At 45.0% G+C, this 15,926-nt stretch overlaps 1 protein-coding gene across 1 annotated transcript in view; it reads left to right on the top strand.

The window, feature by feature from the left end:
- The window catches only part of LOC130380102 (ras and Rab interactor 2-like), a 29,749-nt gene extending 25,855 nt beyond the window's left edge, over positions 1-3,894 (top strand). Inside the window, exons 12-13 of the mRNA XM_056587285.1 lie at positions 226-389; positions 1,349-3,894. Of these exons, the coding sequence (XP_056443260.1) occupies positions 226-389; positions 1,349-1,672 (488 nt within the window). The 3' untranslated portion in view covers positions 1,673-3,894. The remainder of the gene's footprint in view (positions 1-225; positions 390-1,348) is intronic.
- Positions 3,895-15,926: the final 12,032 nt, after the last annotated feature.

Raw genomic sequence — 15,926 nt, 5'->3', positions numbered from 1 at the left:
GTGTGTGTGTGTGTGTGTGTGTGTGTGTGTGTGTGTGTGTGTGATATACTGTATATAATATTCATTGGATCTAAGAAAACATACACAACTCCTTAACTCACATCTGTCTCTGTCTGTCTCTCTCTCTCTTTATCTCCCTCCCTCTCTCCTCTCTGTCCCTTCCTCCCTCCCTCCCCACCCCCCTCTCCCTCTCACCCTCCCTCCCCCCCGCCTCCCTCCCTGTAGAGGGATACTACCTGACCAGTGCGTACGGGGCCATGTCCCTCATCAAGAACTTCCAGGAGGAGCAGGCGGCGCGCGTGCTGAGCTCCGAGACGCGCAACACGCTGCACCAGTGGCACCGGCGCCGCACCACGCCACGAGCAGCGCCCTCTGTGGACGACTTCCAGGTATCACGCCTGACCTGAATCCACCCTGACCCCCCTGCAGGCTGTGAGTTTAAAGTAGACCGGGGCTCGGACCCATCCCTCTGACCTTTGGGCATTGACGGACGGATTAAAGAGCATGGAAAATCTCTATAGTGGGGGGGGGGGGTTTCTGCACTGGCTCTGTGTTTCTTATTCTTTCTTTCTTTCTCTCTTTCTTGGTCTCTCACTCTCATGTTCTCTATCATTCTTTCTCTCTCATTCTTTCTCTGTCTCTCTCTCTCTCTCTCTCTCTCTCTCTCTCTCTCTCTCTCTCTCTCTGTCTGACTATCTCTTTTCTCTCTTTTTCTCTTTCTCTCTCTGATCTGAACCGCTATGAACATCAACCTATCTTTTTTCGAACTATGCTTTGGTTTTAACTGTGTGTCCGTCTCCCACTCATCGCATGAATCAAAAAATATGACATTATTCAGTGTCGTCTTCATATGTCGTTTTGTGTATGTAAATGTGTGTGCAAATCTGCGTGTACTGTACTCTCAGTTCTTTCTTTCGGAAGAAGGCGCCCCCCAGTGGCATGTGTGAACATTACATAAATAAAAATTACTTTCACTCTTTTTAACTTAATTTGTTAGCCTCATAGCATAAATGGCTAAGTCATATTTCGGCCAAGTTTTGATATCTAACCTAACTCTAATCTCCTAACACTGCTGATTCACTGTGCCTTATTGGCTATAACCAATCCGATTTTTTACACTAAATACAAGATGAACCTTAAAACATGACTTAAGCAATTATGCTATGAGGCTAACGAATTATGACCTAATAAATTATGTTATTCCAATTTTTCTATGTCTTCTATTGTATTTGTCTTTGTCTTTTCTCTGACATATGTAGCTTTTAGCTGCTAAAAGCTGACGTCTTAACACAACCTCCGCTCATCCCAAACCACAGCGCGGTTAATGACGCCCATCCTCTCCCCTCAGAACTATCTCCGCATCGCCCTCCAGGAGGCGGACTCGGGCTGCACCGCCAAGACCCTGCTGGTGCAGCCGTACACCACCACCGAAGAAGTCTGCTCGCTGTGCGCCTACAAGTTCAAGGTGGCCGACCCCGAGAACTATGCCCTCTTCCTGCTCACCGGCGACGCCAGTCAGCAGCTGGCCGCCGACACCCACCCCCAGCGGATCAAATCGGAGATCCACAGCCGGCCGCGCGCCCAGACCTTCAACTTCGCCTACCGGAGAGTAACGGCTAACCTGAACCTTCGCGTCCCAGCTCACCCGCACAGCGTAACCTGTGCTTCCTGATGAGGAGGGCGAGAACACTGGGTGGTGTACTGGTGGTGACCATGGTGCTGCCACGGGGATTCACCGCTGTGCCTTGTTGTTCCAACTGTCGTAACGTGTGTGTGTGTGTGTGTGTGTGTGTGTGCGTGTAGACCCCTTTGAAGGACACCTGGAGGGAAATGCGTGCAATATGGATTTTGTTAATGGAGTTTGACAGGTCTATACAGGGTTGTGCAGGGTCATTTGTTGTGTTTGTTGTGTTTTTATGCACAGGAGGTTACTTGGAAAGGGCCAGTATTATTTGTAAAGATGCCTTACAAATGCACATTTCCTTCAGTGTCTAAAGTTATGCGTAATATTGCTGTACAAAGAAATTGACTAAAACTAAGGAACTTTGTTTGTTCCTTTACATAATTTAGTTTTTAGTACATTATCTATGGTTTTGAGTCATTTTTTACACCAGCACTGTGTAGAATTTGGAACATTATTCTGTTGGATTGTTTCAGACTTGGCTTAGCTGTCTTGACTGTAAAGTTAGAAATGAACACAAAATGTGTTGGTAGGTTTTTCCTGACAGCCTGACCTCAGATCAGACCAGATTTAGGAATTGTAGGCCAGCTGGTCAGTGCAACTTTAAGGCCCAATCCCATTTCTCCCCCTTACCCCTTCCCCCTCCCCCTTGTTTTGAAGGGTTAAGGGTAAGGGGTAAGGGGAAGGCGTAAGGGGTAGAAATGGGATTGGGTTTAAATCTGATCATGTTGCCTGTATTGAGGGACCTGTGGAGGGTTTTAGAAAGTGGGATAAGGTAAAGAAATCTTGCATGTTGGGGGGTGAGGTTATGTTTCAGATGTACCATTTTATTTTAACACTGACACTGAACTCACAGCAAACGTTTTAACTTTGTGTTTAATGTAATAACGTAAGGTTGCCTTAAGTTTGTTTATACTGTCATGTGCCTTTGAAAGGAACAAAAAAAACAACCAGCACTTCTGTACTGTCAGATTTTGCGCAGAATCAGCCTCCTGAATTTCTTAACACGTACTCCTGACGTAGGAGATATTAATTTAATAATGAGTATACAAACCATGGTTATATGTACTGCTTTTTTTTCCTACAGTTGCTGGTCAATTGTAATTCAGATATTTTTATTGAAATTATTTTAAGTCATTTTTAATCGTTTATGTACAGGTGTTACTTCACCACACATTACGTCAGATGGCTTACAGATATGTGGGCTATGATATTAAACCTCACAGATAGTTGCCTATTTTAGAAGGAGTAAATTACCTGCTTCAAAACACATCAAACACGTAGTGGTGCTAAGACCAAATGTTCTGTAAAACAAAGCATCACAGTCTTTCTTGGCTCCGAATTAGATTTGCATTCAGAATGAGACTGTTTTCTGTATTCTCTTCTGGAATTAGATTTATTTCACTAAGACATTTATTAGTTACAAATGAATTACACAGCTTGGTCATAAAGATAAATCCCAAATGTATTTTTCCTATAAACACAAGTGAATGCATACAAATAAAGAAAGTACATTTGTCTACGTATCCCATGTTTTCTATAAAACCTAGAGTCTGTTCCCTTTTACTGTCTGGGAATAAGTATAGATTATTATGATAATCAACTGATGTTTTTACATGTATTTATATTTATTCTCAATATTGACAGAGAACTGGATTATCTTTAAGTAGTTCTCTAGTGATAACCAAGCAGAATTACAATATTATTATTTTGATTTGAAGATTGATTTAACATGGGTCAGATTATTTACCCCAATTATTTGTTAATAATAATAAGAACACACACAAACTCAGACATACAGAGACGCACACACTGGTTTGATAGTAGATGCCGTTATTGTGTGATTTCCATGCCACCTGCTGGCGAAGTGGTGCATTGCGCTTAAGAGCAATTAGTGTAATTTACACTGAAGTCATGTGCCGTGTTCCGATATCCATACTTCCATGAGTACACTTAAACGAAGTACACTATCCGCACTCACTAAGTGCGCTAATTTTCAGATGTCAGTGTTGTTCCAAATCGAATACTCGTGGTGCACTAACCGGAAATTGCGATCACGACTGCCATCGCGGCTCCTCTCCTTGTACACCAAGTTTCAGAATTCTTAATCCTTCGGAGCGGCCGTGCCGATCGATTAACTTTGACCGCAAATGATAGCGCCCCCATGGGAACTTGGGCACCAATTCTTGTGGTATCAGGGTCAGAGCTATAGCCGTTACCAATCCGGATTAATAATAATACCCCAACCCTACCATAACAATAGGTATTAAAAGATACACTGAATACCTATGGAATATTATGTTGGGAATAACTAAATAAGGTTTATTGAATGCATTTGCACCCATCGCCTACATTTATACATCTGGTCACAAGATGTCAGTATTACATTACTCTTGGTCTCTCTCTCTCTCTCTCTCTCTCTCTCTCTCTCTCTCTCTCTCTCTCTCTCTCTCTCTCTCTCTCTCTCACACTCCTATAGGCTACTCTCTCTCACAAACACAAACACTCTCTTACTCTACTACTACTCTCCCTCTCTCACGCACGCACACAAACACACGCACGCACACTCTCTCTGACACTCTCTTTTACACACACAAACACACACATAAACACACAAAAACACACACACACACACACACACACACACACACACACACACACACACACACACACACACACACACACACACACACTATTCTACTCCTTCTAACACACACACACACACACACACACACACACACACACACACACACACACACACACACACACACACACACACACACACTATTTTTCTCTCTCCCATTTCCTTCTCTTCATCCTATTGCTAGTCTCTCTGATTACTAATGCTATCATAACCATCATGTGAACTTCCAGCCGGTGCCCAAGCCTTGTGTGTTTCCATCCAAGAACCCCCCAAAAAGTTCCATGCATGTCTAGTCTAATTTACCCGAGATTAGGAGAGGAAACCCTTCTGTTGTTCTTCTCTCCAGCGCGGTCGATTTGATTCCTCCCTGGACGTCAGCTGGTGGCCAGTGCTATTTTAGACCCCTTAGATGTTTGTTTTTTGTGTGTTGATTGTAGTGAGTCATAAGAACTGGCTCTGTGTCTCCCTGGGAAGGGGGCAGCGGGGTTGCAGAGTTAAAAGGCAGACTGTGGCTGATTGTATAAACAATGTAGTAACCCTCCGTGTCCACACGGCGCGCCAGAGTGCAGGGTTACGCGCCGGAGGTCTGGTGTGGTGGGCGTGTTCGGAAACCACACCAAAGAAAACTATTGGACGACAAAACGCATAAGTATACAGGACTGAGATCTTAATAAGCCAAGATAAATGAAACTGAGCCTGTGCTGTGTGTGTGTGTGTGTTCGGAGGGTCGTTGAGGTTGAAGAGGATGTGGCGTGTATGGTATTCGCTGTAGACGTGGGGGCTGAGAAGTAAAATAAAGCATGAGATGGCAGTGATGGTGGTGGTGATGATGGTGGTGGTAGTGGTATGCGTGTGATGTATGACATAAAAAGGTTTGTCCTTTTTATGTCATACATCGGCACATGGCCTTGCTCTTATGAACACACATGTAGACAAGACCGCTCTGCTGTGTTGTGGACTTAACATCTTGACCAAAGCCTTTCTCAAAAAGCGCCTGAAGCAACTCCCTCCAACTATTATTGACCATGGAAGAGGTGTATACTCACAACACAAACGCACACACGCACACACACGTATGCACACACACATGCACATCAACACACTAGAAACACACAAACGTACACACATACGTGCACACACTCAAACACACACTCACACACATACCAACACACACACACACACACACACCAAGACACACGCAAGCACACTCACACACTCAAACACGCACACACCAAGACACACGCAAGCACACTCACACACTCACACACACACACACACACACACACACACACACACACACACACACACACACACACACACACACACACACACACACACACACACACACACACACACAAACACACACACACATCCCATTCTCATCACTTCCTTTCCCCTTGCCTATTTTTTTCCTATGGAGATGAAACAGATCTTTCATCTAGTTTCCCGTCGTGCATTATTTATCGGTGTTCGCCGCTTTATTAACTGTTTTCATCTCCCGTTTTCGCAGGCTTTTTGTTTGTTTCTTCTTCCTCCTTTCCTTCTTCTTTGGGGTGGGTTGGCGGCTTTGAAAATCGGATCTGACTCCAAACAATCATTTCCTCCTTTCTCTCCCCTTGTCCCCGCTCAAGCCAATAGCCGTCTCACTCGGATGATGAAGGAAAAACCGAAACCCCCCCCCCCCAAAAGAAAAGAGACAACAACAACAACATTGACATTTTCAAAGAGAATCTGAGGATATCGTGAGACAAACACAGAAAATAACAGAAATCCTTTCAACCGCGTTGTGTGTGCGTGCTGCGGAGTCCTGGCTGGTTATTAGGTGTCTGGCTTGAACTTGAGACTTGAGCTGTGGAGCATCTCGTAGCTAGTGATTAGCTTTATTAGTGTCAATCCTGGCCATATATTCTATCCAACATAACTCAGGCCCCAGGGAATAGTTTGATACAGAGGCGGAGTGGCCATCGGGAAGATCAGCGCAAGGCCAGTACGGTAAGCCCCCGGTGTGAAAAAGCGCCCCACTCCGCCCCTGGTTTGATACACTCCATGTCATGTTGAGTGAATGCCAGACACAGCATTATGGAAATGTACCAGTTGAGCTCCGAGCCTCAATGAGGAATGCTGCCCACTGGTGGTCATCCCGAAAACTGCATGTTTATCACACAACAATCTAAACTCTGGCAGTACATAACCGTGTTCAGTAAACAAAAAATGCCCTGGTTTTTCTTAGGGGGTTGTGCTTGTGTGCATTCAATGTAACTGCTCGCAAATCTGCACTGTCGGGTCGCATTGGGCTCCTATATTATCAGAGGAGTGCAGGTGTGGGGAAATGTGGAGGAATTACAATCCAGCAAACACAGCAAACGTCTCTACTCCCCCTCACAGCTCAGCATAAGCGCACCAGCATGAGATGTGTGTGTTTGCACACATCTCACACACACACACACACACACACACACACACACACACACGCGCGCGCGTGTGTGTGTGTGTGTGTGTGTGTGTGTGTGTGTGTGTGTGTGTGTGTGTGTGTGTGTGTGTGTGTGTGTGTGTGTGTGTGTGTGTGTGTGTGTGTGTGTGTGTGTGTGTGCGCGTGGGGAGAGGGTAACGACAGATGATGTGATAACATTGATGCAGTTGGTTTTTCAATGAGGGTAAACAGTTCACTGCCTCGCTCTGACTTTTAGTTCGGTCTTTCATTCTTCCTACCCGTGGTCGCACGGAGACGCGCCGCGGTTACCGGGGAGATCTTTTAAGAGTCGCGGCTGGTGCCTGCCTGATGGATAAACCCTGGCAGACCCCGGCTCCTCTTTTTATTTATTAATTCCATCTCCTCCGGTACCACCACATCCACCACCATGGCTCTCCAGTCTCACCCCCCCTCCTGGCAGGCGTAATCTCTGCCCTTGATCGGCTGCCGACGAGGGGCTTTGCCATGCCTCTGCCTCGGTTGCTCTTTTGGGAGACCCCATGTGGGAACCGGTTCAAGTTGGGTAGCGCAAGCGCTTCCTGTAGGCAGATCATACACACAGCGGCACCAGCCATCTCGGGGCATCCTCAATGTCAGATCCAGCACGTCCGCTAGATTAGTCCTCCCAACTTGGTTTGTGGGACTGGTGAATTTCTATTGTTGCGTGGGTGGGGCAATTTTTTAAGTTTCTTTCTTTTTATTTTATTTCTTGTGTTTTCCTGAGAGAATATAATAATTTAAATGCATAGCCTATAATTATATTTATTACATTCATTTCTTGAACTATATTGATTTTTTTTTCTGTAAATTGTGCAACAATTCTTAATTGGTAACGCTCATTGATTTATGTATGTGTTATAATTTAATGTTATTGCTTTATGCATTTGTTTCCATAATCTGTGCCAGGGACGTCGTTAGGCCTATTTTTTTTTTGGGGGGGGGGGCTAAGCCTACAAACCCTACAAAAAAATATATATTTATAAAAAAAAAATGTCAAGGAAATCGTAACATGCCTGCACTTAACGTAATAAGCCAGACTATGAGTGGAAATAAATACTAATACAATTAGAAGTTGTCTTTCATTTGGATTAAAATTGTTTCCGACAGCACTGGAGGGAGGGGCTAGGGGGGAGGGGTCATTTAACGTTACATTTTCGGGTTGGCAACTTGGCACTCGGCAGGCAGAGTTAGAAATAACTTTAAGAGGAGAAAAAAAAGAGAATTTACAGATCACAGAGTGAAATTGCAAGTAGGTTCTAATGTGAGATTGCCTGAGGGAAATAGAATGCTATGTCTACTGTAATTTTAGAGTAGCCGGCCGCCCTAGACTAAGTTCAACAACGTAGCTGTTAGCCTATATGACAGCTTCAGTCCCTGCAAATTGCGGTTATAATCAGCAATATTGTGAGAGTGACAAGTTACAACGAATGGCTTGGTGTCCCTAATGGTATATCATTAAACTCATTGACCAGGTGGATATACGAAGGTAGGCCTACTTGACGAGTGTGAGGGAGAAGAAGCAGAGCATGCTGAGTGGCAGAGGAGCTGATGCTGACGGAGCCTGCGAAGTCGGTCAAGATCTAGTAGGCATACAGGTTGAGTTTGTCTTACGTTCTTCCACCAAGTGGTCTTCTTGTGTCCATGAGCTGACGACCAGTCAAAACTACTGTTTATTATTTCATTGTAAAATTTCATTAGGGCTTGAACTAAGTACAAGTGACTAAACTAATTCAGGGATGCACAACACCATTATGTTACCCTCTTTATAGACTGTTTTCAGACACAATAGAGAAATATCAATGGCAGGCAGAAATAGGCCTAAACTTTATTTGGAAAGGGTACGTTTTTGAAACTAGCCTATATCTTTTTTCATTTGCATTGATGGGTACATTTTCTAACCTATTTTCCTTGAACTCACCCCAATATGAAGACTTAAATCATAACAATTCTTATATTTGTTTAGAATAGTTATATATTTAAGAAGGAAGACATCCTGAAGACTCAGGAGAGGGAAGCAGGAGGTCTTAAGGCAAGTAAAGGAAAGAGAGTGAGCCAGATAACAGGCCATGATATATGTTCTGCTAATCTCTACTGTAATAAATGATGAATTAAAGAACCACTTTAAAGATGTCATGAAGAAATGTCGGCATATCGGAAACTGCTAGGGGCTAAGCCCCCCCAGCCTCTAAATCCTAGTGACGTCACTGATCGGCGCCCTGGGCTCAAATCCCAACGATAGAAACACGAAAAAGTCAGCCTCAGTACAATTCTGCTAATGCTGGGTAAAAACTACAGGATGATTAGCTTTATTTATGCCCAGTTTCCCCCTTCCAACTCATGGAAGGGGGAAAGCCCCGATTTGTTGAGGGTTTCAGCGATTTCCCCAAAAACTTTTGAAAAAGCTAGCATAGCTAGATACTAATGAACGTCGAGCGCCATGTTTGTTTACACCTGTTGTTTGAACCTGTTAAATTGTGGTTGTTTCCTTCCACAAACTTGAAGACCAAAACCATGTATCTTCATGTATCTTAAGGTGTGTGGCCTCTCAAGATTTTTTAAGTTTGAATCGTCTATTGTGTAACGGGCAAGCACCTACATACGTGGCAAGTCCCTATTGAGGCAAACAAATAATACAACTTAACTCCTGCGTCCATTCAAATGATCAGTTGCGTTGGGTGGACTTCAAGTAGCCCTCTATGATGCAATTGTGTGGCCTTACCTCACGCCCTTAAGTCCACCTTAAATGGTGTAGCATCACGCCCTGACCACAGCGAAACACACTTTAGCCCGGCATGAAAAGCAAACGGTTCCATTACCAACGCTTTGATTCCCCACTCAAAGTCCATCCCTAAGGGTTTTCTATGGTCCTACTGGGGGAACACTGAGTCACAATAAACACAACGTAAACAGTCTTTTATGTCCACCTTAAACAGAGGGAATCCACTTCAATAAAAGCTCTTTGTGGAGCGGAGGAAGCAGCTGGAGGTGGCTGGGAGTGTTGGTATTGTCTGCCGGGACGTCCAGGGAGAGAAGCACCCACAGAGGCCTGGCTGTCGCCTGGCGGACAGAGGACACGACCACATCAGTGACATGAAGGAGGTAGACTGGAGCCACCACCATACTCTCTCTCTGTCTCTTTCCACTTCTCTTCTCTCTCCACTTCTCTCTCTCTCTCTCTCTCTCTCTCTCTCTCTCTCTCTCTCTCTCTCTCTCTCTCTCTCTCTCTCGCTCTCTCTCTCCTCAATGTCCTGCCTTTGTCCATGTTTGGAGAGAATCTCATTTGTTCTTATTGTGTTATCAAAGCAGCCAGTCTCCTCCTGATCTGCCCTACAGTACGGAGCACAGCCTTTTGACTGTCTTAACAAAGAGTATAAGTAGATGACTCCAAAGCCTGGTTAGCTGTAATGGCATTAACTTTGGCCTTTGTTCTTTGTCGTTTTTTGTTTGTTGAGTAATTGGTGGTTGAGAGTTTCCCTCTCTGAACTTGAGTTTGGAACAATATGGTATTTTGTTCTCGCTCTTGTGTGTTGTCTTATTCTCTCCCTTTATTCCTCTCTCTCTCTCTATCTCCCTCTTTCTCTTTCTCTCCGTCTTGCTTAGATGTGGCGCAGGGAATTTACAAATCTAACTTTTGGAACGAGTGTCCAAGTTGCTTTGGTCTGGGATCAGAGCACACACACACACACACACACACACACACACACACACACACACACACACACACACACACACACATTATTTCCACTGCTCAGATCCAACTTGAAAGGATTAAGGGAAAATATGTGAAATGTTTACCAAGTACTAAAACGGCATGCTATTTATTGTTTCGCCATGAAAGTGACAATGCGGCCAGTATTATCAAGTCAACAGACAGTGTCAGTAATTGCGGCCAGAGAAAAATCTCAAACGCTCAGAGACGATATGCAGCTACATGCATTTCAGGCCAGATGGCCATGGACAATGGAGGCGAATCATCATAGTTACCGATGAAGGAGGCAGGCCATATAGCTCCAAAGGGTTGGGGAGTTGTTACGGTCGAGTTATGGTTGGACGTTGACGCAACGCAAGGGGGTTTAGGGATCCATTACGTCCTTTGCGGCCTATCGTGCACCTTCCAAAAATGTGAACATTGCGTCGATGCGACACAGCAGCAAGAGCTGTGATTGATCCACTAACGTACACCCGATGTAAACCCGACGCAGAACCAAAACAGGTTCACGACTGAATCGAAGCGACTGCGTTGTCATTGCGCTGTGTCAACGTCTAACTATAAGTCTACCTATAGGCACGCTGAATGGTATGGAGTTAGCCTACACTTTAAAGTGATGGTGTGTCAACATTAGGACTGTTTAGGACGTATTTTAAGAATCTAAGCTACCCACGTTTGTTCCATAGTCATAGTTACCATACCGAAACATGCCGACTTTAACAATAAAGTGAGTTAAAAGCTATCCCGGATTTGAACCCTTTCCTTGAAGAACTATTCTGCAGGACAAAATTAACTTTGTTTGTTGTTTGCTGCCACTTAAGCATCCGACACAGTTAAAGTGGCCCTCTGTCTGTGTCGTTGTGCCGTAATTTATCCTTGTCTCTATGGCAACGGACGTCACCGTGTACAATTCCATTGCTTATAGAGAACGAAAGGAGGCACTTTGAGATATTCTAAACCTTAAAGTTACAATCTAAGATTTATGTTTCATTCTCTATGGCGACACCTTTGGGGACAAGCAGTCATTCCCCAGCCCCCCAGATCCAAACAGTGTTGCCTGTGTGTTGTCAGTCAGTTGGCAAGCTACACTAGCGAGACTATAACCAAACGACTCCGCTTCGCACACAAGTGACTGGAAGAGCAGCGCGTCGCTTAGAGCCAGCTGCAGTGAATCATGAATGTCACTCACTCTGCGCTGATTGGGATTTTTCCCGGGAATGTCACAAACGACACCCTTGGCCGAACTGAGTTATATATGATCGATTTGTTGTTGTAGATATATATATATTTAGTATATGCTACATGTGTACGTAAGATGGCGCAATTTAATTGGTTCGCTATCTCGGGATATTGGGCAATATCCCATGATTGAAATCTCAACCTCAGGATTTGTTTTCATCGCAAAAGTGTGTTTCAGAGGCAAAAATACAAGTAATTCAACAAAATGCTATCCCTAAAAACACAAAAAGAGCAACACAATATGGTCTTTGCATTTTTCAAGGTAAAATTAGCCTATATTTTAGCGTGTTTGTTATTGAGTCTGACGCAATGGGGAGCGTACGTGATGGTCGTCTCGTCACGCTAATAAAAACAAATAAACCGTTAATAAAAACAAATAAATCCCGGCCAAAAGTGTTATTGTTGTTGTTTTCTTCGGCGAATAATTGTTAAATATACAGTATATATAATATTTAGAAAACAATTTTAATATATATATTTTTTTCTTGTTTGGCGAGAGACAGTGACTTAACAGATGACATGAAATATGCTCAAGAGTGCCATTTATAATGGAGGGACTTCAACTCAGGTCCCCGTAGTGCATCCCTGTTTCATATTATTGTGCAGGTGGTTGTTCAGACCGCTCCATCACTAAGCCCAGCCGTAGAGCTGGCTGCTGCATGCATCCCAGAATGGAACGAAATTGCTTCAAGCGCTTTGTTTTACTTAGGAATTACTTTTGGATTTCTAGGAATTTTTTCTTCTTTCAAAGCCCTTTTTAATCAAATCCATGCTTCAACCCTTTTTTCTTTTGGCGTCGGATTCTCTTCAGCTCGCATATGCACCCGAGCAATTGGTTCATTTTTATCCACGCAAGTCCATTATCAAGTCGGTCGTAATCAAGTTGATCAGTGTTCTCCCCCATGGGGCTACAGTGGGTTTAGAACCCGTGCCAGCAGTCATGGCCAGCTACACCAGAGCTGCTGCTGGGAATTGATTGATGATCGGTTCTTCTCTCTGACGCCAAATGATCGTTTTCCTTTTTCTCTCCACTCCTTCTCCTTCAAGCCATTCGCCCGTCTCGCCGATGATAAAGAAAAACAACACCCCCCCTAACCAGAGACGTTCAAAGTGCTGTCCTTTTGAATTGATTGATGATCAGTACTTAGAGTTACTCTTCCGCGAATTTGGAATTCAGGCCCCGATACGTTGAAGGAGTCCTCACTCAATTGTTCATCTTGCTTTTCTCACAGAGAAATATGCCGCGCTGAGGACTACAATTTCTACTCGGAGGACATTCCCGTGGTTCATTGGCTAGCATGCTGGCTCAGTGGTTAGCATAGGGGTTTGGCGGTTAGCATGGTAGCTCAGTGGTTAGCATGCTGGCTCAGAGGTTAGAGTAGGGGTTGGGCGGTTCGCATGCTGGCTCAGTGGTTAGCATGGTAGCTCAGTGGATAGCATGCCGGCTGAGTGGTTAGCATAGGGGCTTTGAGGTTAGCGTGGTGGCTCGTCGGTTAGAATGCTGGCTCAGTGGTTAGCATAGGGGTTTGGCGGTTAGCATGCCGGCTGATAGGTTAGCATGCTGGCTCAGAGGTTAGGTCAGGGGTTTGGCGGTTAGCATGCCGGCTAAGTGGTTAGCATAGGGGTTTGGCGGTTAGCATGGTGGCTCAATGGTTAGCATAGGAGTTTGGCGGTTAAGACAGTGGCTCAGTGGTTGGTTTGCATGGTGGTTTGGCAGTAGCGTCATGGTTAGCATACTGGCTCAGTGGTCAGCATGGTGGCTCAGTGGTCAGCATGGTGGCTCAGTGGTCAGCATGGTGGCTCAGTGGTTAGCGCTGAGGCTCGACACGACAGCCAGCTATAAAGTCCTGTTCCTTTCCCCTGTTTTTGTCCTTGAAGAAGAGCATGTGAACCTCGGCACATCTAAGCTAGACGAATGACGGTTAAATAAAGATCAAACAGGGCTCTTCTAGTCCTCTCACACATTCCCCATGTTCAGGAGAGAGGTTGAAACACTCGTACATGCAAACAGAAACAGAAGAGGGGAACAAGATTTATTTATATTTTATTCTTCCCCCATCTGGTCCGGATCTGGTTGGCGTCGAATCAGATACCCATTTTACGCTTTAAGTAAAGCAATCTGTTTTCACCTTCATCTGGAGATTTACTCCCAGAAGAATCCATTACCTCTGACCTATAAGAGGCCCCGGTTTGGGCTTCTTCTGAATCAATAAAGATTACGTGAGCAAGCGAACTGGCCCCACTAAACTTTAGAACCATAACCGGTGCCAAACCTCTGTGTTCTACCCATAGAACACACTCAGCCCCCGGTCCCACACATCATCGCAATTCGGGCAACCCAAAGCCGGCAGTATGGTGGGATACGAATACGTTACGTTACGAATAAGCGTACGGAACCATCTCCAACTTGTGGTCTTCCAAAGGGTCTGATCCCAACGGGAGGGGGGGAGGGGGGAGGGGAGGGTGTGGAGGAGGAGGAGGAGGAGGAGGACTGGGTACGAGAGGAAGCCACTTCCTGTGCACACAATGCCCCACAAAGTGGCATGATGTACGCACACATCCGACCACGGGCGGATGAACATTTGAGCGCTGTTTACATTGTTCTCCTGCAGATAAAAGGCGACCGATGTGATGACCGTGTTGTTGTTTGAAATACACCAGAACACCGAAGGCAGGGGGGGTGGTGGGGGGGGGGGGTTGTTTAGAGCTAAACAGAAGGGACGTCTTTCTGGTGTCATTGTATCCTCTCAAGCAGTTGCTTTCCCATTGCGGGGAATAGAGGCATGTCCAGTACAGGAAAAGCCATAGACTACCTGGAATTCTTGCGTTGCCTTGAAGTCGCGGATGGGGGTGGGGTGGGGGGGGGGCGGGGGGACTTCTGGTCTTTGATGAAATGGAAGCAACACTTAAGCCCTACAAGCCGTAGCCTCTTTGATCATTTAACCTGATCTTCTTATATTTAATAGCAGGAACAAAAGGAGGGAGGGAGGGGGGGAGGGGAGGGGAGGGGGGTGGGGTGGATGGGTGGGGTGGGGGGGGGGTAGGGACATCATGGGAAAGCGGCTGTGCCTGCTTTGATGCTCTTGAGTGGCACGCTGAGGAGGAAGCATCGCACTCATCACATGACCGCTGTCGGGGCACCGGCCCTGATCATGGGCACACACACACACACACACACACACACACACACACACACACACACACACACACACACACACATGCACCCACGCACGCACACACACTCAAGCTGCAAGTGAAAGGACCATCTGTCCACTCTGTCCAAATTATGATTCATGGGACATGCTTTTAAATACTAACTAAGTATTGGATGCATGCATTTGATACTTGTATCAAATACATATCCGATATTGAGCGGATACACAGACGTAAAGAGTATTGACCAATGGTAACCTCAATTACCCTTAAACAGAAGATATTCAGCTTTTCAATTCCTTTTCATATCCAATCAAAATGATTATCTTCAGTTATAAACAGAATGTAAAAGCGATGTATCTGACAGCTACTCTATATTCTTCAGTAATGTGGAGTAGTATAGGCATTGGAGAAAGTGAGTGGCATGATGCACAGTCCTGGATAAAGTTCCCTTGACAGCTGACATCTCCTTCTCTGGCGCGTTACCGTTGCATTGTTTCATCTCCATCTGTGAGTTCATCCCAATCATTTTGCTCAAACTATCGCCTCTCACCTTCAGCGGTGTATTCCTGCCCTGTAGCGTTTCTGGTTCAACCTTTGACAGTGAATGATGTTGAGGTGATCCCGGTTGTCCCTTCCTATTCAAACTTCACACGCTTTACCCGTGGCAAATAGTTCAAAGATTATCTGAAGAGAAGTGGAAAGATTTTGCGTGGGCCAGAACTCCCAAGTGGCCAGTGTTTGGGACAACTGCAGGTTTATTCAGATTATCTCATTTGATTTGATGACATTTAAAGACATGGCAGTGGTCTGGATAATAATAATAATGATGTTTCCTCTTCCAAAGCAGAGATGAAGGAGTATGTTTCCAAACCTGATAGCAGCTTTCCTGTTTATTCAAGAAGAAAATCACGTTTTGGAGTTTTAATTTTGACTTTCCGACTTTCTGGCGGTGATTATTATATTCAACATTGAGCAGAGCTCAATATCGGTATCCTCTCATACTGTCTCTCAATCTCTCTCGCTCTCC

The sequence above is a fragment of the Gadus chalcogrammus genome, chromosome 3 (genome assembly GCF_026213295.1).
Source record: "Gadus chalcogrammus isolate NIFS_2021 chromosome 3, NIFS_Gcha_1.0, whole genome shotgun sequence".
NCBI classification, from domain to species: domain Eukaryota; kingdom Metazoa; phylum Chordata; class Actinopteri; order Gadiformes; family Gadidae; genus Gadus; species Gadus chalcogrammus.
This window is presented reverse-complemented; position numbering and strand designations above follow the sequence as displayed.